Source organism: Aulonocara sp. 'chitande type north' Nkhata Bay, linkage group LG13 (genome assembly GCF_057382095.1).
Source record: "Aulonocara sp. 'chitande type north' Nkhata Bay isolate Kocher_YH1m ecotype deep benthic linkage group LG13, A_spYH_male_GT1.1, whole genome shotgun sequence".
NCBI classification, from domain to species: domain Eukaryota; kingdom Metazoa; phylum Chordata; class Actinopteri; order Cichliformes; family Cichlidae; genus Aulonocara; species Aulonocara sp. 'chitande type north' Nkhata Bay.
The window spans coordinates 23,854,462-23,879,199 of record NC_141356.1 but is presented as its reverse complement, the minus strand read 5'-3'; the positions used below and the strand labels follow the sequence as shown (position 1 = coordinate 23,879,199).

The following is a 24,738-nucleotide window of genomic DNA, read 5'->3' as shown; positions in this document are numbered from 1 at the left end:
ACCGTTGTTTGCTTACTCCAGCATCTGCCTTTGCTGATGCCATTGGCAACAGGCAGTGTATATTACATTAAAAAAAAGTGCAAGGCTGTGGGTGTGTCACTGCCAAGAAGACAAACATTCACATATTTCACTCACTACTGACACAAATGACTTTAATTTCAAGTAATGTCACACCCTCACAGAGCTATTTGGGGAAGTCAGAGAGGTGTGCACATTAAAAAATTTATATCTTAAATCCAAAATCTTACTTAACAGCTTAAGTAGCTTGTTTTGTTGTTGTTGTTGTCGTCATTTGTTTATGTTTTTGTTTTTTAAATTACAACACAATCTGGGAATAAGCGGCTCTGGTGTGGAGTGTCATTTAAATAGTGACTGATGACTTAAGGTACCACTGCAGTGGTGAAGCTAATAATTACTGTTCTTCTCTAAACAAACAGCTGTTGTTACAACATGCAGTTTCAATGATGCAAATGTTTAAGGTGAGATTTCACGGCAAACCTATTTTGCATGCTATGTTTTGCATCATATTCAAACTGCTTAAATATTTGACTAGAGGTGGCATCAAGTTTTTGAAAAAGAGGCAAAAAGCTGATAAATAAAATCCACGTGCTATTGTGTGATTTTTATGAATAAATAACAGGCTTCTCTGAAAAACACATCAACACCAACCAACCACGAACTGTCACCTAAACAATCCTCCAAAATATCAGCTAAGCTCAATAAAGAATTCAATAAACAATAAAACATGTGTAGACTTTCAGTAAGCTGAATCTCTGATCTCCATTACAGTGCACTAACGCTGAGGGAAGATACAATGATGCAAATCTGTGGGTTTGTGTGTGCAGACAACTGTCTTTTGTTTATAGAAAACCCTTTTTAATTGATGATGTTAAGAGATTTTTAACACATTACCATTATTTACTAATCATTTGCTCCTGCTACATTCCTAAATAAAGGAGTTAATGAAGAGTTTAGAATTTCATTTTAATCATTTTAATCTAATTAAGTGGCAAGAAGAGAAAACTCTAGCACTTCAGATCAGGGTGATGTGCCCCAAAAAGTCATGCCTCGTAGTCATGCTTCAAAAGCTTTAGTGTGAAACAGTAAGCTACTTTTATCAAATCAATTTTTTTTAAAAAAACCCAAAATATTCCTCAAAGTATCAAATAACTTTTGGAAACCGACGGACAGTCACTTTCAGAAATTATACGATCACCATGAATATTAATAAACAAGCAGAGCTTGTCATTTTCGTATCGTTCCCCCTACAAGGCATTGGTTGGACAGTCCCACATGATCGACGTCATTCTCGGGTCTGCGCACGGCCTCACAAGTAACCCATCATGACGACCGCTTTAAGGAAAAGCGCAGTTTTTTATTTTACCATCATAACCGGTATTTCCAGCTGTTTTTGTACCGACGTGAATCCAGAGGAGAACCCAGAGATCCCAGCAATCGCCAAATATTTCAGCACGAAAGGAAGGTATGAGGAAGTGAACCCGTATCTCATAGAGGACATACTTGCTGTAAACAGATCAATTTTACAGCCTCCGTCTGCACAATGTCAACAAATTCATCTGACAGCCGTAATAAGGCACGGAACCAGATACCCGACCACAAAAAACGTCAAGAAGATGAAGAAGCTTTACGACGTGGTTCAGGGCAGCAATGTTTCCAACAGGAACTGGCTGCGTGAACTGCAAAACCAGTGGAGGATGTGGTACACCGAGGACATGGACGGACGACTCGTCCAGAAAGGTGTGAATGATCACAAACACCTGGCTGTCAGGCTGTCAAAGCTGTTCCCCTCACTGATTTCAGAGGAGAAGCTTCGAGGTGGATTCATCAAATTCATAACCAGCTCAAAGCACAGGTGTGTCAACAGCACACTGTCCTTCAAGGCAGGACTAACAGAACTGTGGCATATTAAAGGTACGATCATGATTATTATGATGGCCCCTTTATGCATAACCTGTTGCTCATTATAATCTGTTGCTTTCCTCTGTGCAGATATGGAGTTTGATCACGCGGTGAATGACGCTCTCATGAGGTTTTTTGATAAATGCACCAGGTTTTTGGAGGAAGTTGATAACAACCCATCAGCTGTGACAGAGGTGGAGAAGTTCAAGCAAGGGCCAGAGATGAGGAGGGTCCAGCAGAAGATCGCAGACATCCTCAACGTCCCATACAGTGCAATCACAGATGGTTAGTGGTGTATTATCATATCCATCATTTTGAGAGCATTACATATAATCAGATTAAGCTATAGATAGATAGATAGATAGATAGATAGATAGATAGATAGATAGATAGATAGATAGATAGATAGATATAGAGTACCACTTGATTACAGCTGATTAGAGTACAGAACACCTAAATATGACAGTAGATATATGTTTATATAGTAGGTTAATATTGTGCAGGATTTCTTTGTGCCACGTTACACAGTGCAAGCTCAAAGAACTTGCAGTAGACGCAGTAGACTTTTTTTTCCCCCACATGAATTCACAAGTAATGAAACTGTCAAAAACCATACGTGATGCACATTTCACAACTTAAACATCAGTTGGCCGCTTTGGTTTCGTAAGTCTACCGCTTGTTATGTTAATATGTGTTACCACTGTGGGTTTAACTGTTACAGGCATGTCTTTAACAGCAAAGTTAGATCTCACAGTCAGTGAAAGTTGATTTATAAACTACCCTCATTGTAGCTGGTGACATCTTTATATTGCCACAGAGGTGTGTGGCCACAAAAATTAATCTGTCACTCCTTAGAATGACACCAGCTTAGTAGTGCACTTCCCAAGGATTAAAGTCACTGTGTTTTAAAGTAGATCAGCTGAAAGCTTTTGAGTTAGATGTAGAACAGACAGACAGAGGCTCTATTATTTATCCGTGAAATAGCTGGTGTGTTATTATTTACAATTTCTAGTTGGTCTATTAACACATTTATTTGATAATTTTGTCACATCTTGGCTTCACGGGTTTAACAATTGAACACTTTCTACATTTCACCAATAATTATTACTAAATTATTACCAAACATTTTAAAATAAAAACTTCTGAAATTCTGCTTATGGCGTGTCACTGGGCTTCTTACAGCAGATATTTGCACAGTAGATGGAGCTGTTTTCAAACATAATAACAATAATACTGCAAGTTCACTCAGCGTTAATGCTGATAGTAGAAGTTTGTCTGCTTGGTGCGGTTTAGGAACGTGCAGCTTTCGACAACATTCAGCTGTGGCTTTGAAACAGCATGAGTGTTGGAAAGTTCATTTCCATATTTCACAGAGAAGCGTTGTGCTTTTTTAACTCTCACATCTTCATTATACATGAAATGTGAAAAGAAAATACTGAAATAATACTTTTCAACCTTTTTTTTTTTTTTTACCTCTAACATGTTTTATCATATTATATATTTTAGGAGTTCTTTTCAGATATTTCTGAGTTGTAAACAGAAATTTATTACATGCTCCAAAAAGCCAAATATGTATACATCTTGTTACAAAAAAGAGAATCTTTTAAACCTCTGAAATGATCTTTGATTCCTAGATTTGTTACCATTTAAATGAACTACCTAATATAATATATATTAAACTATCAAAATATATGTAATATATATTAAATTATGTTTATTTGTACTTTTGTACTTTTAATGGTGTCTTTCAAATACTACTCCATTCTCCATTCCATTATTTGTTGTCTTTATTACCCAAATAAATTGGAACTTTTACCTAATTTCAGGATTTTCTTCCATACTTAAAGTTGTATAAAGAAAATGCAACACATACCATGCTCCTAAGATTTTTAATATGTCGCTTCCTGCTTTCAGTTCTGTTTTTCTAACAGCTTCCTGACTGCTGTGATTTCACTGACTGTTAACATTTTGTTTTAATCTTTTTCCTGCAGATATGGCCGAAGCTGCATTTTATTTGTGTGCGTATGAGTTTGCCATCAAGACTGTGAACTCTCCATGGTGTCGTCTCTACGACGAGGTCGATGCACAGGTGACACAGGAATAGGGTTGCACATTGTGATAAAGCAGTAATATGTGCTTCAGATTAACTTTGAGTCGTGTATCACAGTAGGGAAAGCATGATGGAACCCCCCCCCCCCCCCCCCCCCCCCACCCCACCCCCGATTACAATGTTTCCAGTTTCAGAAATGTCCACAGTACTTTTAATTTTTGTAGACTGTGGCAATTTATTTACAGGCCATATTTTTTTCTTACTAAGGGTGCTATCAAGCACATACACACAGAGATAAATGATGTATTACTGATTGAATAGAGCTTCTGTTGCAGATGTAGGACCTAATCTCAGGCAATCAGCCTTTAATGCACTCAGTACAGGAAGTCCAAAGAATCTAAAAGATATTTAAAATTCAGTCAGTGAATAAGTTGACAGAAAACTCTAAAACAGGAGTGTCAAACATTTTGAGGGCCAGAATCAGCCCAGGAAAGACTCCAATGGACAGTTTTGGAAAATATTAAGAAGTGTATAAAATTTTACAGCTTTTCCAACTAATAAAGACCTCCACCCACTGCCATTCATGCCACACCAAAGTGCAAGGCAATTTTGTGTGAATTAATTAAAGTTTTATATTCTAAACTTATAATTACAAGAAAGTCTGAGCAATGATTAAACAGAATCTTTTCTGTAACTTTTCTAAATGTTTATCATGTAGTTTCATTAGTATAGCCCTATAGGTGATAGGGAACAAACAGGGAAGTAAAACTTAATACAGACACAAGAGACAAGACACTACCAAAATAAAACAGGAAGTAACACAGTCACAACCACAACCAAACTTAGATGGAGATTTGACAACCTGACCTGAGGACCACACGGGAATACAACTAAAACTAAAACACAATAATAATAATGGATTGAATTTATATAGCGCTTTTCAAGGCACCCAAAGCGCTTTACAATGCCACTATTCAATCACTCTCGCATTCACACACTGGTGGAGGCAAGCTACGGTTGTAGCTACAGCTGCCCTGGGGCAGACTGACAGAAGCGAGGCTGCCATATCGCGCCATCGGCCCCTCTGGCCAACACCAGTAGGCGGTAGGGTAAAGTGTCTTGCCCAAGGACACAACGACCAGGACAGAGAGCCCAGGGATCGAACCGGCGACCTTCCGGTTACAGATACGCTTCCCAACCCCTGAGCCACGGTCGCCCCAAGGCTGAAAACACAAGGCTGAAAACACACAAGAGCGTACGCATAGGTGAAAACAAAATAATGAACAACATAAGAATCATCCTGAGCATCATTAAATAAAATTCTTTACAAGTGCAAACTTTCTGTCACTTTATTAAAAATAAATTATTGTGAGCTGACTCTCTTACCCTTAACTGAAGGGACAAACACCCCAACTACTAGAATAATAAAACTATAACAAGTTTGTCCAGTTGGTGGCAGTAATTTGCCAAATTTTGTTCCAATTCACCAAATAACTAGACAACAAGAAGAAAACCAGCCAAATTAAATGAAATACCCTGTATCACAGCTGTTGCATTTCATGTGCACAGTCTGTTTTATGAATAAATAAGTAGAAACAAATAAAGAGACAAGCTTCAGATTAGAGAAAGATCCTGCCAATGTGTCCTGTACTTCACCTCACAAAGAGATTCCTGTGTCTTATGTTGCAATCTGATCTCAGAAAGCCTGAACTGTCACCTGCACAGTGAACGATCAGCAGGTTTCTATCCTTTTTGTTTAGTCATGCCAGATTTGCACATAGACTAATTTTGTGTTTGTAGTATTACCGCAGCGTTGACGTCATTGCATTAGCTCTCAGTTTGATATAGAATTACCTCTAAAATCCTTCTGTTAGTTTATGAAGGATTCAATAGTTTGACTCCCCAGGACATTTCTGACTTGTTCACTGTCTGTAACCCAATTAGATCTCTCAGGTTATCAGATCTGTTAACTGTTCCCAGAGCTACACCTAAGTGTGCTGAGGTTGCTTTTAGTTACTGTAGTGCTGTCCTGTGAACCAAGCTAAGGCCAATTAAAGCTTCACATTCGAAATCAAACTCAAAACGTTCTTTATTCTAACAGCCTTACACTTAATAACTGTGTGTGTGTCTGCATGCCTGTAAATGTTAACTTGTATTTCATTCCTTTTTACAGTTTTGTTTTGCTGTTTTTATTGCCTTAGACTTTTTATTTTTTTCAACTTTTACAATAAGCCCATGCTTATGTGTAATGAAATGTGCTATATAAGTAAAATTGGCATTGACGCTGACTTTCTTATTCAACAGGTAATGGAGTATGCAAATGATCTGAAGCACTTCTGGAAAAGAAGCTATGGTTATGACATTAACAGCAAGTCAAGCTGCATTCTCTTCCATGATGTTTTCAGCCGTCTGGAAAAAGCAGCTAAAGAGAACATGTAAGCAAACCTTAAATGGTGTTACACTATATTTTTCTCATGTTAATAAACATATTTGGGGGAAAAGGACTCACTGCTCAGCCCTGAATCCAGGCAGAAGCAAAACTTGCTGGATATTATTTTAGCTGAACTACAGTATGTGGGATCAGCTCAAAAGACAGCAGAGCTCGTGTTCGCTATATTTCAAAAGTGTGGCTCATTAGCATACACTCGCTGACCACTTTATTAGGAAAGTTCCTATTTTACTGTGTTAAGTTGAACACCCCCCACCCCCACCCATCTCCATTGGCCTTTAGAAATTCCTTAAACCTTGAAGCTATAGATTCAACAAGGTGCTGGAAACATGCTGACTTAAAGCATCATACAACTGCTGCATATTTGTCAGTTGCTCCACTGAATTGAGATCTGATGATTGTGCGTTTGAGTGGAATGAACCAGTTGTCTTGTTCATTCAACTAGTCTGAGATTATTTGAGATAGGCTGGGAGCAGCCATCAGATGTACAAATATGTACAGAGGCTAAGGTAGGCTGCGGTGTTAAACAATGCTTACTTTGTGCTGAGAGACATTTGAACATGCCACAGTTTTCCAATTATCTGTTGTCCATTTTTTGAGATCCATATTACTTGTAGCCTCAGTTTCTTTTTATTAGCTGGCAACAGTAGTCTTCTGCTGCTGTAGCTTATTGACTTCAAGGTTAGTTATTCACCATGTATAAATACCTAAATGTAATACGTTGCTGTCATGTGATTGGCCAGTTAGATATTGGTGTTAAAATGCAACAAATGTATCTAATAATCCAGCCACTGAGTGTAAGTAGTGAAGAGCCAACCCAGGTTGTGTTGTTACATGTGTTGAAAGGATGCAATCGTAAAGTTCCCGTTTTGAAAAGAGAACAACTTTACTACACGCTCACCGTTAAAGCATGTGTGTGGGTGATTCTGACTGTTTAAAATGTGACTGCAGAGTGAGCAGATTGTGGGTTGTACCTTTCAGCCAAGCACAATGTGCAAGCAACTGCAGTCATCTGTCACAGAAATTCTGAGACCAAAAAAACAGCAGAACAACATTTTGTTGTTCTCCAGTGAGATTTGTGGGAGTTTTAAAACATCAGAGTGAGAAACGTTAGTAAAAGTTAGAACATTCTGGCCTTGCCCTCCTTCACCGGGCTCGGTTTTAGCAATGAATTCAAATGAATGGATTTTGCAGTGTCATCTTGAGTAAGCTATAGAAAAGGTTACACTTAATCATTATGAACTCGAATTTTTAATAACTGGGATTAAAACTTTCCTGGAGCGGCGTCCAGCCTGCAGACCACATGAGCTAAAATATTAACATTGTTCTTAATTTTTGTTAAGTTTATTTTTAGGAGTTGCATATATGTAAGCCTTTCATCTTTACTGGAAAATATTAGGCTAATAATACTGATTTCTTTAAATAAAACTAGCAAATTTACTGGTGAAAATAGACTAATAAAGGGAAATTAAAGTAACTGTGCCACTGAGCATAATCAGAAGCTAACAACAGCTTTTAAAATGGAACATAGCCTTGCTTGTTCTTTAGAGCATAGGTTAAAGCTGTGAGTCAGTGAACACACCTTAAATATATAATGACCATTATGTTTTGTCTTTCTAATCCATAGGATAATAGGACAATAAAAACAACATTGGGTATTTCTCCAGCTAGATTTGTGGGAGTTTTAAAACATCAGAGTGAGCAAAGGCTTTGCCCTCCTTTCTGGGGCTTGTTTTTAGCAATGAATTTGAATGAATGGACTTTTGCAATGTCATCTTGAGTAAGCTGTTAAAAAGGTTACAGATGTATGAACCCTAATCTATTATCTGGTTGTTAAAGATCTTTAACAACTCTTTGAAAAGTCCTCTGCTTTCCTAACGATATGGTCAACAACCTGAAGGAGAGAATTCTTCAAATTGCAGATGAATGTCCAACTGTGACAAACATTGTTCTGCATACAGGGTCAAACGATGTGTCCAAACAACAGTCGGAGGTTCTGAAACGGGACTTTACTAGATTACTAAATACTGTAAACTCTCTGAATGCAGCTGTATTCATCAGTGGACCTGTACCGCCCGTCAGAGGAGGAGACGAGAGATTCAGCAGGTTGTTTACACTGAATAAATGGCTTATATCAGCATGTGCGGACCACTCAGTGCATTTTATCAACAACTTTAATATTTTTTGGGAACGCAGGCATCTGTTTAAAGCAAATAGATTTGATTTTAACAAGTCAGGGGTGAAACTGTTCACCTCCAACTTGTTTTATTCCATACGTCATCCATCTGTGCTTGGTGCCAAGGCTGAGATAAACGAGGAGTTATCTCATAAAGAGGAACAAACAGTACTCCAAGAACAGACAAAGCCCAGCAGAAACCTTGAGGAGGAGCTCCATCTGCCCCCACCCGGGAAGAGCCTCAGAAAGGAGAGACATCTGAGGCAAGAAGAGGGGTCCCTATTTGCCTCCAATTCTCTCAACAACACCAACGACCAGGACCAGGGACCACAATCTTCCCCAGTCCCCCAAACCCCTGACAGGCCATCACCCCCCACCCCCACCCATCTCCATTGGCCTTTAGAAATTCCTTAAACCTTGAAGCTATAGATTCAACAAGGTGCTGGAAACATGCTGACTTAAAGCATCATACAACTGCTGCATATTTGTCAGTTGCTCCACTGAATTGAGATCTGATGATTGTGCGTTTGAGTGGAATGAACCAGTTGTCTTGTTCATTCAACTAGTCTGAGATTATTTGAGATAGGCTGGGAGCAGCCATCAGATGTACAAATATGTACAGAGGCTAAGGTAGGCTGCGGTGTTAAACAATGCTTACTTTGTGCTGAGAGACATTTGAACATGCCACAGTTTTCCAATTATCTGTTGTCCATTTTTTGAGATCCATATTACTTGTAGCCTCAGTTTCTTTTTATTAGCTGGCAACAGTAGTCTTCTGCTGCTGTAGCTTATTGACTTCAAGGTTAGTTATTCACCATGTATAAATACCTAAATGTAATACGTTGCTGTCATGTGATTGGCCAGTTAGATATTGGTGTTAAAATGCAACAAATGTATCTAATAATCCAGCCACTGAGTGTAAGTAGTGAAGAGCCAACCCAGGTTGTGTTGTTACATGTGTTGAAAGGATGCAATCGTAAAGTTCCCGTTTTGAAAAGAGAACAACTTTACTACACGCTCACCGTTAAAGCATGTGTGTGGGTGATTCTGACTGTTTAAAATGTGACTGCAGAGTGAGCAGATTGTGGGTTGTACCTTTCAGCCAAGCACAATGTGCAAGCAACTGCAGTCATCTGTCACAGAAATTCTGAGACCAAAAAAACAGCAGAACAACATTTTGTTGTTCTCCAGTGAGATTTGTGGGAGTTTTAAAACATCAGAGTGAGAAACGTTAGTAAAAGTTAGAACATTCTGGCCTTGCCCTCCTTCACCGGGCTCGGTTTTAGCAATGAATTCAAATGAATGGATTTTGCAGTGTCATCTTGAGTAAGCTATAGAAAAGGTTACACTTAATCATTATGAACTCGAATTTTTAATAACTGGGATTAAAACTTTCCTGGAGCGGCGTCCAGCCTGCAGACCACATGAGCTAAAATATTAACATTGTTCTTAATTTTTGTTAAGTTTATTTTTAGGAGTTGCATATATGTAAGCCTTTCATCTTTACTGGAAAATATTAGGCTAATAATACTGATTTCTTTAAATAAAACTAGCAAATTTACTGGTGAAAATAGACTAATAAAGGGAAATTAAAGTAACTGTGCCACTGAGCATAATCAGAAGCTAACAACAGCTTTTAAAATGGAACATAGCCTTGCTTGTTCTTTAGAGCATAGGTTAAAGCTGTGAGTCAGTGAACACACCTTAAATATATAATGACCATTATGTTTTGTCTTTCTAATCCATAGGATAATAGGACAATAAAAACAACATTGGGTATTTCTCCAGCTAGATTTGTGGGAGTTTTAAAACATCAGAGTGAGCAAAGGCTTTGCCCTCCTTTCTGGGGCTTGTTTTTAGCAATGAATTTGAATGAATGGACTTTTGCAATGTCATCTTGAGTAAGCTGTTAAAAAGGTTACAGATGTATGAACCCTAATCTATTATCTGGTTGTTAAAGATCTTTAACAACTCTTTGAAAAGTCCTCTGCTTTCCTAACGATATGGTCAACAACCTGAAGGAGAGAATTCTTCAAATTGCAGATGAATGTCCAACTGTGACAAACATTGTTCTGCATACAGGGTCAAACGATGTGTCCAAACAACAGTCGGAGGTTCTGAAACGGGACTTTACTAGATTACTAAATACTGTAAACTCTCTGAATGCAGCTGTATTCATCAGTGGACCTGTACCGCCCGTCAGAGGAGGAGACGAGAGATTCAGCAGGTTGTTTACACTGAATAAATGGCTTATATCAGCATGTGCGGACCACTCAGTGCATTTTATCAACAACTTTAATATTTTTTGGGAACGCAGGCATCTGTTTAAAGCAAATAGATTTGATTTTAACAAGTCAGGGGTGAAACTGTTCACCTCCAACTTGTTTTATTCCATACGTCATCCATCCGTGCTTGGTGCCAAGGCTGAGATAAACGAGGAGTTATCTCATAAAGAGGAACAAACAGTACTCCAAGAACAGACAAAGCCCAGCAGAAACCTTGAGGAGGAGCTCCATCTGCCCCCACCCGGGAAGAGCCTCAGAAAGGAGAGACATCTGAGGCAAGAAGAGGGGTCCCTATTTGCCTCAAACTCTCTCAACAACACCAACGACCAGGACCAGGGACCACAATCTTCCCCAGTCCCCCAAACCCCTGACAGGCCATCACCCTCCTCCCCCTCCCTTTCTCCCTCCTCCCCACACCTGAAATTCACTGAGGAGATGATGGAGCGGGTCAATGCTGGGCTCAGATCTACCCCCCGGCCCAATCCCTTTTTGTCCCCCATAAACCCCCCACCAGAGCGGCCAAAGGTTCGCCATCGAGCCCCACCCTCAACAGAGCAATCGAAGTCACATTGCTCTTAGTTCCTCCTTACCACCTTCATGCTTTGTCTCCGCAGTCTGATGTGTGATGTGTGGAGGGTCCGGGCTGCGAGGATTATGGCAGTGGCGACTTTTTCCAGGAGAAGCTGGGACCCTGTTTACTAGAAGGTTTTAAAATTTCTGTACTTTTAGGTGACAGGAGACATGTGGCCTGGTCAAAACACAGAGAGCTGCACTCTAAAAGATCTTTAAACATAGTAAACATACCTTGTGTGCCACAGACTGCTCCCAAACACGAGGGGACAAGTAATACCTCTAAAACACTTAAGTTGGCTTTATTAAACGTTAGATCTTTAGCTGGGAAAACATTTTTAATTAATGATTTAATCACTGAGCACAGCCTTGATTTTATGTTTTTAACTGAAACTTGGTTGGACCAAAGTAACAGTGGAGCTGTTCTCATCGAGACGACCCCTCCTAACTACAGTTTTATCAGTGAGGTCAGGGTGAGCAGGAGAGGAGGAGGGGTTGCTGTCTTATTTAATGAATCATTTCAATGTAAGCAGCTATCTCCTGGAAGTTTTCAGTCTTTTGAATATGTGGCTTTACAGCTGAAGGCCCCATCCAAAGTTGTGTTTCTTAATGTTTACAGGCCTCCCAAATACTGCACAGACTTTTTTAATGACCTCAGTGAACTGCTGTCTGTGCTCTGTGTTGATTTTGACTGTGTAATTATTGCTGGGGATTTTAACATTCATGTGGACAACCCTCAGGACAAAGGGACTAAAGACCTGAGCAACACTCTGGGCAACTTTGGGCTGACTCAGCATGTAACAGAGGCCACACATAATAGAGGACACACTCTTGACCTACTGACCTCCAAGGGCCTGAGCATTTCAGAGGTTACTGTGTCTGATGTGGGCCTGTCTGATCATTACTGTGTTTTCTTTGAAAGTAAAATCTCAGCCCACATAAATATATCAACAACAGTGATCACAAAACGGTGTATAACTGAACACAGTAGTGCAATTTTTAACCAGGTCTTCCCATTAACACCTGACCTTTCCGGAGGGTCAGTCAATGAGCTCGTCAATAGCTTCAATGCTAACATGTTAAATGTCATGGACCCAATTGCTCCCATTAAGGTGAAGGTTATCTCTGGAAGGAAAAAGTCTCCATGGAGAAACTCCACACTACTGAAAAATGAAAAAAGAGAGTGTAGGAAAGCTGAGTGCAGATGGAGAAAAACAAACCTCCAGGTTCATTATGACATCTATAAAGAGAAACTTCACAATTATAATTTACAACTGAGGAGTGCAAGGAGGTCCTACTTCTCTGACATCATCACTAAAAACAGTCATAATGCTCGGGTCTTATTTTCTACAGTTGACAGGCTAACAAACCCTCCTGTGTCAGTGGCAGCTGAACTTCATTCGACCATGGCCTGCAATGACTTTGCCAAATTCTTCACAGAAAAAATCCAAAAAATTAGACAAGCAATTGGTACATCAACAGCAGATCCAGGATATGTACTGTGTCCACCAAAAAACTGTTTAAACACCATGAAACAGTTTCAACCTATTAACAGCAAAGACCTGGAGGACATCTTAGGTCAACTGAACTCCTCCTCCTGCTGTTTAGATGTCCTGCCAACAAGTTTTTTCAAAAAGGTCTCAAAGACTTTGCAGTCAGACCTGTTACAGATCGTCAACTTTTCTTTATTATCAGGTGTGTTTCCAGAATCACTAAAAACTGCTGTAATAAAACCTATACTGAAAAAGGACAATCTTGACAAGACACAAATGAACAACTACAGGCCGATCTCAAATCTCCCATTTTTAAGTAAGATCATTGAAAAAGCAGTTTCTCAACAGCTCAGTTACTTCTTAAAACAGAATAACTGCTATGATGCCTTCCAGTCAGGTTTTAGACAGAACCACAGCACTGAAACCGCTCTGACCAAAGTGTTCAATGACATATGTCTGAATACAGACAGTGGAAAAATGTCAGTCTTAGTTTTACTGGATCTCAGTGCAGCATTTGATACAGTTGACCATAACATATTACTCAAACAACTGGAGAACTGGACAGGTCTTTCAGGAACTGTACTAAACTGGTTCAAAACATACTTAGAAAACAGGAAATACTTTGTATCAATAGGTAACTTCACATCTGAGCAGACAAGTATCACATGTGGAGTTCCCCAAGGTTCCATCTTGGGACCCCTTCTGTTTAACATTTACATGCTCCCACTGGCACAGATTATAAAGAACAACAAAATAAACTACCACAGCTATGCAGATGACACACAAGTATATATCACAATGTCACCAGGAGACCGAGGCCCTGTACAAGCTCTTGGTAAATGCATGGAGGAAATTAATGACTGGCTGTGCCACAATTTTCTCCAGCTAAACAAAAACAAAACTGAGGTAATAGTCTTTGGTGCCAAAGAAAAACGATTACAGGTCACCAGAGAACTTCAATCTATACATCTAAAAACCACAAACCAGGCGAGAAATTTGGGTGTAGTGATGGATGCAGACCTAAACTTAGAAAAACACATTAAGACAATAACAAAGTCAGCTTACTATCACCTCAAGAATATTTCAAGGATAAAAGATCTGATGTCTCAACAGGACCTGGAAAAACTAGTCCATGCATTCATCTTTAGTAGGCTTGATTACTGTAACAGCATCTTTACAGGTCTACCTAAAAAATCAGTCAGACAACTACAGCTCATTCAGAACTCTGCTGCTCGAGTCCTCACTAAGACCAAAAAAGTGGACCACATCAGTCCAGCTCTGAGGTCTTTACACTGGCTGCCTGTCCGTCAGAGGATAGACTTTAAAGTTCTGATGCTGGCCTATAAAGCTCTGAATGGTTTAGGACCAAAATACATCAGTGACCTCCTGACCCAGTATGAACCTTCCAGATCCCTCAGGTCATCTGGATCCGGTCTTTTATCAGTTCCCAGAGTCAGAACCAGACACGGAGAAGCTGCATTCAGCTTTTTCTGCTTCTTATATCTGGAACAAACTCCCAGAAAGCCTCAGATCAGCTGAAACACTCAGTTTATTTAAATCCAGGTTGAAGACTCACCTATTCTCAGCTGCATTTGAATAAAGCACCAAATCCACACTTTTAAGCTTAAATTTCAAAACTTACATTTAACTACTGATTTTATCTATTGTTCTGATTTTATCTGTTTTGATTTTATATACTGTTTTGTTTGTTTGTTAATTAGTTTGTTTGTTTGCTTGTTTTAATCAATTTTAAATCATGCTTTTTATTTGTTTTTGTTTCTAATGTCGTATATAAAGCACTTTGAATCACCTTGTTGTTGAAATGTGCTATACAAATAAACTTGCCTTGCCTTGCCTTTGCTTCTGACTCGTTTTCATTTCTAGCTGGAATTTCTATTTCCTGCTCCTCCCTGATATGTACTTTTAATTAATTAAATGCTATTTCTAAAAACTATTTAGAAACTACAGTCATATTTACAGTTAAAAATTAATGTCAATCACTTCAATGTATTTGAAGATGGTAATAACCCCACAATCCCCATATTTGATAAGCTCAGCCAATCCCTAATAGATACCTGGTGTTCACAGGCTGTCAGAAATGCTGAGTCCATGTGGCAATCAACAAACCAATTAACTGACTGTTTGAGTTCTCATATTTCAACACTGAAACTGTGTATTCTGTAGGTCAGGCCAGCAGGTGGCTGAAGCTGTGACAGTCCAGGTGGGCCATGCAGAGACCCTCCTGCCTCTGCTTACCCTTCTGGGCTTCTTCAATGACAGCGAACCGCTGACTTCAACTAACTTCGCTGCACAGACCCGCCGTTCCTTTCGCACAAGCCATATGTTGCCCTATGCAGCTAACTTGATCCTGGTGCTTTATGATTGCGGGGGAGGTGACCTCAGACTGCAGCCGCTGCTCAATGAGAAGCCTGTAACATTCCCCGGTTTGGCTGATCAGGCCTCCATGCCGCTCTATCAGGATGTCTTGCAGCACTACAGGGATCTGCTCCAAGGCTGCGACTTTGAAACTGAGTGTCAGCTGTTCAAGCAGCCTGCTGAAGTTTAGGCAAGCACAGTATTTTCTGGAAAAGAAGGCATTATACAAGCATTACCTTAGTCAGAATGTGTCTGTTATTCCATGAATATTTCACTGTTCAACACGGCCTTTCTGAACAGGATTTTCACTCTAGCAATCCAGTGTCTCTGAAACACTCAAAGACCCAAACCTACAAAGTGAATTTGAAGTTCCTGTAGCATTTCAGTATTATCGCTGCTATAATAAAGTATATAACATTTTGGGTTTGGTTTGTTTTTGTTTTTTGTTTTTTGCAAGATTCGCTATCATCACTACACAACCTAATGCTTTCATTAAATAATCCATTTTTCCAGTGTAAACATTTATGACTTGCAGATAAGGTCACTCACTTTTCTCAGTGTTCTGTCTTATTTTTAAGGTAAAGCAGTGAAAAACTATTTTAAATGCACTACCATTTGTGGGCAAGAACCATCTTCTTGGATTGGGGTCACTCCCAAGATTCACTTGTCCATGAAAAGAGAACATGTCTGTATGTTTGATTTAAAAAACAACAACAACAACAACAACAACAAAAAACAATAATAATAAAAAGGTTGGACACTGTGTTCATCTTTTTTTTTTTCAAAATCACAATTTATTTCTAAATGACAAAATAAAGGAAAATGTAATTTTGATAGCTACACATTAAATATTTACTGTGACATAAATGAGAAGGTGAATGTTTGGGTAGCCAGAAGGAAAAGTTAGGCATAGCTTATTAGCCTATTGGAAATGTCATAGGAAAAGCTTCTCTAAAGTTGTCTACAATACAATCCAGTCATAGTCCAGTCCATGGAACAGTCATTACAGAAGTGCAAAGAGTGCATGAAATGTACAACAAACAAAATGAAACAGCTGCAGTAAAATTAAGCAAAATGGCACTTGTTAGTGATGGGAAAGCATCAGATGTGGTTTGTTTTTTGTTGTATTGCCATATTTTTATTTCACTGAAAAGCAACATAATGCTTCTGCAACGGAAAACTATAGACGGTGTAAAAGCTGGGCAAAGCCACAACAGTGAAGTCCCATTGCAACGGTTTGGTCTGAGCTTTAGATCTACGGTTTGGTAGATCAGACTGTAAAACTGAAGGACGCTGTACAGCCATTGGCCAAGAAATCATGATTGACAAGTCATTCACCAATGAGCATATGCTGTTTTATTCTCTTTTCTTGCTCTAATGATGACCATAGTTTACAAAATAAACTTTATCTTATCAGCAAGGCTTAAAACTGGTGTTAAGGTTCACAATTGAGGAGGGAGAGTACAAACCACCCTTGGTCCAGAAGGTCTTGGTTAAACAATGATTTTAATGAATACACACGTGCGGGAAGAACACTCTGTACGCCGACAGCAAGTGATCTCCGACTTACTAAAGCACAAACAATTATTTTATAACATCAGGGTTTGTTTACTGACGCCCCTTCATGCGTCACAGGTACATTTTATACATAGATCAGATCAACACCACAATGACTTTTAACCCAGAAAATCATCTTCTATTTTCATGGCTGGTACTTTCCGTTCTTGTCTTAAAGTGAATTGTTCCTCTTTCTTGTCGAGACATAACTAATCTCTCCTCTAAATAAATCTAACTAATGTGTGTGTATGTGTTGACCTCACATGCTCTTTCTCAATTCACCTGTTGCACTTCTGACCTTTCACTAGACCAGAAGCTCACTGAGACTATGTGTATGTCTTCTACTAAATAAATGTTTTAACCAAGAACCTCTACTAAAACCTTAATATAAAATGATCTGATATATAAGTGTTTTGTAAGCATGTATTGCAATTCCTTCTATGGCTCCAAGTCACTTGCACAATAGATTGTCCGGACATCGCGCCGAACAAAGCTTCCAACCCCCAATTAATTGACCGAGCTCCAACTCTTTAATAAGCACAGATATGCATTGTGTATAAAATAGTCATAACTGCACCTGAAATACAAGGTCAACATAATAACTGTATGCATAACATCTTAAGGCCATCTTAAAGCTATCTGTTACATGGTTAAAGCAATGATCATACTGCAGATTATATTATGCTGGTCAAATACTTTTTGTTCATCCCCACACTGGCAAATGAACACATACAGTCATCAGCAGAGTGTTTAGGCCACAGAGCAAGGAGGCTGATGGCTGTTTTCTCAGAATTGCAAGTCTTTTTGCCACCAGAGGAAGTGCTCCCTGCTGGCCATTTAGAAGAATACATGTTTAAATACACGTATACATGTGTTAAGCAAGTCTGGCTTCACATTTGAGATCCAGAAGCAACAACCATCTTTCAGTCTTTCAGTCTATCATGATATATAAATGGATGATCTCCACTAACAGAGCTGTAAAAAAACAGCATCTGTTTTTCCTGCTCTGTTACTTGTACTATAGCACAGGCTTCTCATTTGGATTCATTCAGCAAACTCTCATTAAAGACAACTGGTATTCAACAAGTAGTCTGCTGTTAGCCAAACCTACTGTCGCTCTCATTTTTTGCCTCATTCTGCTGACATCTGATGCATCTGCTAATAACTATACTGTAGCACTCATCTAAGCAATGAAATAAGGAAAATACAAATGTACAGAAAATGCTTTTTGGTTTTGTGAATGGACAATGAAGTGGTGGCACATTTTTTTAATAACTGGGATTATTATTTAATATCAGCGATTAACTTCCTTGGTGCCACATCCAGCCTGCAGACCACAAAAACAAATAAAATAAACAGAAATAAAACTAGCTAATTTACAAGTGAAAACAGACTAATAAAGGGAAATTAAATTAACTGTGCCACTCAACATAATCAGAAGCTAACAGCAGTTTTAAAAATGGAACATGGTCTTGCTTGTTCTTTGGAGCACAGGTTAAAAGTGTAAATCAGTGAACACACCTTAAATATATAGTGACTGTTACGGCCCTAGCTGGGCCTCCTGATACTGCCCTTGTGTGGGCGTGGTGTTTTTCTCCGCCTCCTCCTCTTTTGCTCCACCCCCCGTCTCTCTCTTGCTCTTCTCTCTCCCCAGGACACAGCTGCTGCTCATTGGACTCATTTACCACCTGGGCCCAGTCAGCAATCACCTCTTGGAGGTCATATAAGCTGGGGATGCGCTGTGAACAGGGTGGGGTGTTCTCTGGTGTCTCTGTGTTGTGTGTGGTTAACCTGCTCACAGTGTGGAGTTGTGGAAACAGCATAGCTGCTTTGCGTGAGTAGTGTGGGCTTGTGAGCCTAGCCTGCTCAAAGTGTGGAGTTGTGGATGTGGTTAGCCTGCTCAAAGTGTGGAGTTATGGAAACAGCATAGCTGCTTTGCGTGAGTAGTGTGGGCTTGTGAAAACAGCATAGCTGCTTTGCGTGAGTAGTGTGGGCTTGTGAGCCTTGCCTGCTCAAAGTGTGGAGTTGTGGAAACAGCATAGCTGCTTTGCGTGAGTAGTGTGGGCTTGTGGGCCTTGGCAGCAGTAAAGCCAGCTGCTGTTAGTGACAGGGTGAGCTTGTGGGCCCCTGGAAGTACCTCCTCGTGGTGTGGAGTTTTTGTTTGGTTGTTGTGTTCTTTGTTGTTGCAACCCTTTTTCTCTTTTTCCAAGTGTTATTGGTAAAACGGCGTTGCCGGCTCTTTGTTAAGATGATCTATAATAAAGACTATTTTATTTACTGAAAACACTGGTCTGTTTTCCTTTCATTCTGTTCTGGACTCATTTGTTACTGGTCCCCTCACTCACATGCCTAGACCCTTTCGGGGGGAACGTAACAAAGTGGGGGCTCGTCCGGGATATGACTGGAAGGAACAGCAATTGAGTTTTAGTGAGTTGTTTGCCGGTGGCTTGTTTAGTTGTATGGTATCTGCTGCGCTCTCTCTCCAGTTAGCAAAGGGGAGTGTCTAGCTGAGCGTAAGCTCCTCCTTCAGGCATTCATTTTTTATTTTTCCTTTATTATTTTCGGAGTAATCCCGGGTGGGGATTAGTTCCCTGTCGGGGGTAGGCTTGTCGGTGCTTTGTGCACTTGATGCTTAGCCTTTAAAGTTGCCTCGAGCCTGGTACACTCCAGAAGCTAACTAGGCTAAGATTTTAGTAGGCAGGTCTGGGGAGAGGGTCGGTGGTACTTTTATTTATTGGTTAACCTCTGGCCACACTTTTCCCGCCTGTTTTCTCATTTGTGTATTGGAGGTGGTGCTTCTTTGTTGTTATTGTTAGCCTCAGGTAGTTTTTGTTTTAGAGTCAATGGCTACCTTTGATATTGCAGTGTTTAAGGGTGAGCGTGGTGCAGCGTCTCAGCCCGTTCTGCAGGCGCCAGCTCAAGCTGTAGGTCCATTGGTGTCGACACCTGTTGATCAGGGGCTGCCTGAGAACAAACCCATGACAGTGCCTCGCTTCGAACCCCTCTCCATTGAATCAAGTGAAGGCTCGAAGCTGGATGCTAAGCTCCGTGTCCGTCTGGCTCGTCTCCAGCTGGAGAAGGAGCAGCGTGAGAGAGAGTTCCAGCTGAAAAGGGAGCTAGAGCTTAGGCGTTTGGACGCGGAACTGGCTAGGGCTAGGGAGGTCGAATTGAGGAAGGTGGAGGTGGAGGCAGAGACAGCTGTGAGGTTGCGACAGCTGGAACTCCGGCAGGTTTCCCTTCCTCCGACCGCCTCCATTCGTCAGGCGGACACCCCGTTTGACGTAGGGAAAAACAGTCGTCTGGTTCCGATGTTCCATGACACTGAGGTCGACAGCTACTTCGAGTCGTTTGAACGAATAGCCACGGCCTTGCACTGGCCACGGGATTCATGGGCCATTTTGCTCCAATGTAAGCTGGCGGGTAAGGCTCAAGAAGTCTGTTCCTCGTTGTCAGCTGAGGACAGCTTGGACTATGACAAGCTGAAAAGGGCTATCCTGCTGGCCTATGAGCTGGTCCCAGAAGCCTATAGGCAGCGTTTCCGGGGGTTGAGAAGAGGTCAGGGTCAGTCCTATCTTGATTTCGCCAGGGAAAAAGGTGTTCTTTTCGATCGGTGGTGTGCGGCCTGCAAAGCCACTGACCTGGCTTCGATCCGGGAACTAATGCTCATAGAGGAATTTAAGAACTGCATTGCTGAGCACATCGCGGTATATATCAGTGAACAGAAGGTTTCCTCATTACAGCATGCTGCAACACTGGCTGATGAGTTTGCCCTCATCCATAAAACCAGTGTCATTAAGCACAACCGACGCGATGACCTAGTGAAGGTTAGTGATGTGCCAGCTACACAGTACCGAAAGGGTGAGGTACTTGTGTCCCATTCCAGTGTGAAACGAAAGTGTTTTTTTTGTTTAAAGTCTGGCCATTTAATAGCAAATTGTGGAGCCTACAAACAGAAACAGTCAGTCTTGAGAGTTAGGAGTGTGCCAGCTAACAAAGCCGATACAGGCGTGGTTTCAAGAGCCAAAACAAAGCTCTGTTTCTTCTGCCACAAACCTGGCCACCTGGTTGCTCACTGTTTGAAAGCAAACTCAAAGCAAAATCGATCTGTTTTCAAAAGAGTGAACTGTGGTTCACAAACCGACAAAGTTGCCAGTCCTAGGCAACAGTTGGAGCATAATTGCTCAGTGGTGTCATTTGGTCACTGTCAGAGATCAACTAATTGTAATCTGCCACCTGATGACGGTCTCTCGGGTCCAGATGACCTACAGTGTGATAGATTGTGTGTGACACAACCATTTCAACCTGCACCTCTGGCGAACCCGCATGCCTTTCGCCATGACCTAGTGAAGAAGCATCAGAGAAGTGATGCTGTACGGCCTTTTAGCTGCCTGATGGGTCCTCCATATGTGATGGCTCAAACACCTGGCTATCACTTGAGACACTATGTTGAGGGACTTGAGCCAACCCCGTTCAGTGTTTTCAAACCCTCAGAAAGGTCTTGGCAGAGTTGGCAGGGTATGCGTGCATGGTAGGTGATATGTTTAAAAGCTGGGTAGGACGTTCTATGACAAACCACTGGTTTGTATTTATGGGAGGGGGTGTTACGGCCCTAGCTGGGCCTCCTGATACTGCCCTTGTGTGGGCGTGGTGTTTTTCTCCGCCTCCTCCTCTTTTGCTCCACCCCCCGTCTCTCTCTTGCTCTTCTCTCTCCCCAGGACACAGCTGCTGCTTATTGGACTCATTTACCACCTGGGCCCAGTCAGCAATCACCTCTCGGAGGTCATATAAGCTGGGGATGAGCTGTGAACAGGGTGGGGTGTTCTCTGGTGTCTCTGTGTTGTGTGTGGTTAACCTGCTCAAAGTGTGGAGTTGTGGAAACAGCATAGCTGCTTTGCATGAGTAGTGTGGGCTTGTGAGCCTAGCCTGCTCAAAGTGTGGAGTTGTGGATGTGGTTAGCCTGCTCAAAGTGTGGAGTTATGGAAACAGCATAGCTGCTTTGTGTGAGTAGTGTGGGCTTGTGAAAACAGCATAGCTGCTTTGCGTGAGTAGTGTGGGCTTGTGAGCCTTGCCTGCTCAAAGTGTGGAGTTGTGGAAACAGCATAGCTGCTTTGCGTGAGTAGTGTGGGCTTGTGGGCCTTGGCAGCAGTAAAGCCAGCTGCTGTTAGTGACAGGGTGAGCTTGTGGGCCCCTGGAAGTACCTCCTCGTGGTGTGGAGTTTTTGTTTGGTTGTTGTGTTCTTTGTTGTTGCAACCCTTTTTCTCTTTTTCCAAGTGTTATTGGTAAAACGGCGTTGCCGGCTCTTTGTTAAGATGATCTATAATAAAGACTATTTTATTTACTGAAAACACTGGTCTGTTTTCCTTTCATTCTGTTCTGGACTCATTTGTTACTGGTCCCCTCACTCACATGCCTAGACCCTTTCGGGGGGAACGTAACAGTGACTATTACGTTTTTCTTTATTATCCATAGTATAACATTAAAAGCAATGATCAAAACTGTTACTTAAAATAGCAATAACTGGGGATCATTTCAGCATTGATTTTAAGCATTCAGTTTAAAGGAATGTTTCATCTTATAGGTGTACTATAAATTTACAACAAAATCTAAACGCCCAGTCAGAGAATGCAGGTATGGCAAACCATATTTAACATCGTGCTAGCAAAAATCATTAATCTTGTAAATACATTAGTTAAAATATTTTATTTGCTTTTGATCTTTCACTAACATTTCAGGTAAAAAAGATTGTTTAGATTGATTAAAGTTTCAAACAACATTCCTGCTTTTAAATTTTAAACGCGGTCTAAATTTAGATATGATCTAATTTGCTCTAACGAAGGGGACGTGGAAGTTACTTTAGTTTGTTGCCAGATCAAAGTTACATTAATTTGACTTCCTAAACATTCTCATGATAAATTTAATTTATTCTGTACTTTGACCATACTGAAAAATAAAAAGGACTATTTTAAACTGAAACGCTAAACATAAACTGCTCTTGACCAAGTTACATGTTACGTCTTGATGCAGGTTCAATCATGCATCCCCAAAAGTTGATTCTGTTCATCTGGACGTGGTGAGTTGTCATTATGCAAATGTACTGTTTATAAGATTGGGTGAAACCTGCAGTCATCTGAGACTGAAGAAAGATACACAAAATGCAATATTGTGCTAGCAGAATGTCACTAATCTTGTAAATTTATTGGTTAATATAGTCTATTTGTAATCTAATAGAGCACCTTTGGAATGTAGTAGAACAAGAGATTTGCATCATGGATGTGCAACAACTCCATCAGGGCCAAAATCTCTCAGGAATATTTCCAGCACTTTGTTGAATCTGGAGTTCCACAGGATTCCATGCTGGGACCAGTTCTATTTACATTATATTTGTTTCCTTTACACAGTATCATTTAAAGGTATAGCATACATTTTCATTGTTATGCAGATGATATAAAGCTTTATCTATCCATGAAACCAGATGACACACAATTAGTTAAACTGCAGAAATGTCTTAATGACATATAGGCCTGAATGACATGGATATTTCAGTGTCTAAATGTAGATAAAACTGAGGTTATTTTACTCACCCTAAAAATCTTAGAAACTTCCTTACTTAGATACTTACTCTGGATGGGATTACGTTGACCTCCACTAACACTGAGATGAATATTGGAGTTGTTTATGATCAGGATATGTCCTTCAGTGTGCATGTTATACAAATAGGTATGCTTGCTCTTTTCCATTTGCAGTGTCTCTAAAATAAAAACATCCTTCCTCAGAGTGATGCTTTAAAACTACTTTCCACATTTGTTACTTCTAAAATGGACTACAGAAATTCACTATTATCAGGTTGTTCTAAAGCTCCCTAAAAGACTGCAGTTGATCCAAAATGCTGCAGCAAGAGTAGTGACAGAGACTAGAAAGAGAAAGCATATTTCTTCCATGCTGGTTTCCCTTCACCGACTCTTTTCTAAAGTTAGTTGTTGCGAACTTTAGAATCTATTTAAAATCCTTCTTCTCACATAAAAGATCTTGAATAGTCAAGTCCCACCTTATATTAAGGACCTCATATTACCATATCACTCCAACAGAGCACTTCACTCTAGCGTATTTAAAAGTAGAGTGAAGGCAGAGCCTCGAGCTTTCAGGCCCATCTTCTGTGGAATCAGCTCCTACTTTGGGTTTGGCAGATATACAGCCTCTGGTTAAGCCTGAAAGTTTCTTTTTTGATAAAGCTTATAGTAATGGCTAGATAAGTTGTCTTTTGTCCTGTCTCCCTGCCCTCACCCCAAAACGGTTGTGGCAGATTGCTGCCCTTCTCTGAACCTGGCATGCCAGAGTTTTTTTCCTGTTAAAATGTAGTTTTTCTTTCCCACTGTTGCAGAGTGCTCGCTCATAGTAGGACATCTGCTTTGTTGGGGTTATCTCTGTTTTCTCTGTATTCTTACAATATTAAAGTGACTGTTGTTGCGATTTGGCGCTAAATAAATAAAATTGAATTAACGCTTATATTTTGTAAGGTTTAGAAATGTCTGGCTAGTTGATTACACATCTTTTTCTGTTGCTAAACAAACTTATGAACTCACTTATCGATACTTCTAAACTTTGAAAGACTCCTTTGAAAGACCCCTTCTAAGGAGAGGCTCATTCTCCCATTGGTGCTTCCTTACTGTGCCCTACATTTAATCATTAAACGTGGGCTACATTTAACCCCTTGTTGCCCCATTTTTGGGACAAAATAGATTTCCATCCAGGAGAAACTTTCTACTTGCTTGTTTTATGACTGGATTTTTTAAAGAGGTTTTTTTCATATGGGGTGAGGTGTGGTGTGAGCCAGTGGCGTCTGGACGTGTGGGGGGAAATGGGAA

General features: G+C 40.4%; 1 protein-coding gene across 1 annotated transcript; it reads left to right on the top strand.

The window, feature by feature from the left end:
• Positions 1-1,297: 1,297 nt before the first annotated feature.
• LOC147316111 (multiple inositol polyphosphate phosphatase 1-like) lies at positions 1,298-15,741 on the top strand. The gene is made up of 5 exons (XM_086259318.1): positions 1,298-1,932; positions 2,011-2,205; positions 3,912-4,009; positions 6,275-6,405; positions 15,128-15,741. The coding sequence occupies exons 1-5, from the start codon at positions 1,344-1,346 to the stop codon at positions 15,507-15,509; spliced, it is 1,395 nt and encodes a 464-aa protein (XP_086115444.1). The 5' UTR covers positions 1,298-1,343; the 3' UTR covers positions 15,510-15,741.
• Positions 15,742-24,738: the final 8,997 nt, after the last annotated feature.

Excerpts from the sequence above, each read along its gene's own strand:
- LOC147316111 (XM_086259318.1), top strand. The coding sequence starts at position 1,344 with ATGACGACCGCTTTAAGGAAAAGCGCAGTTTTTTATTTTACCATCATA. Across the intron at positions 1,933-2,010 it reads AGAACTGTGGCATATTAAAG|ATATGGAGTTTGATCACGCG; the intron begins GTACGATCATGA and ends TCCTCTGTGCAG. Across the intron at positions 2,206-3,911 it reads ATACAGTGCAATCACAGATG|ATATGGCCGAAGCTGCATTT; the intron begins GTTAGTGGTGTA and ends TTTTTCCTGCAG.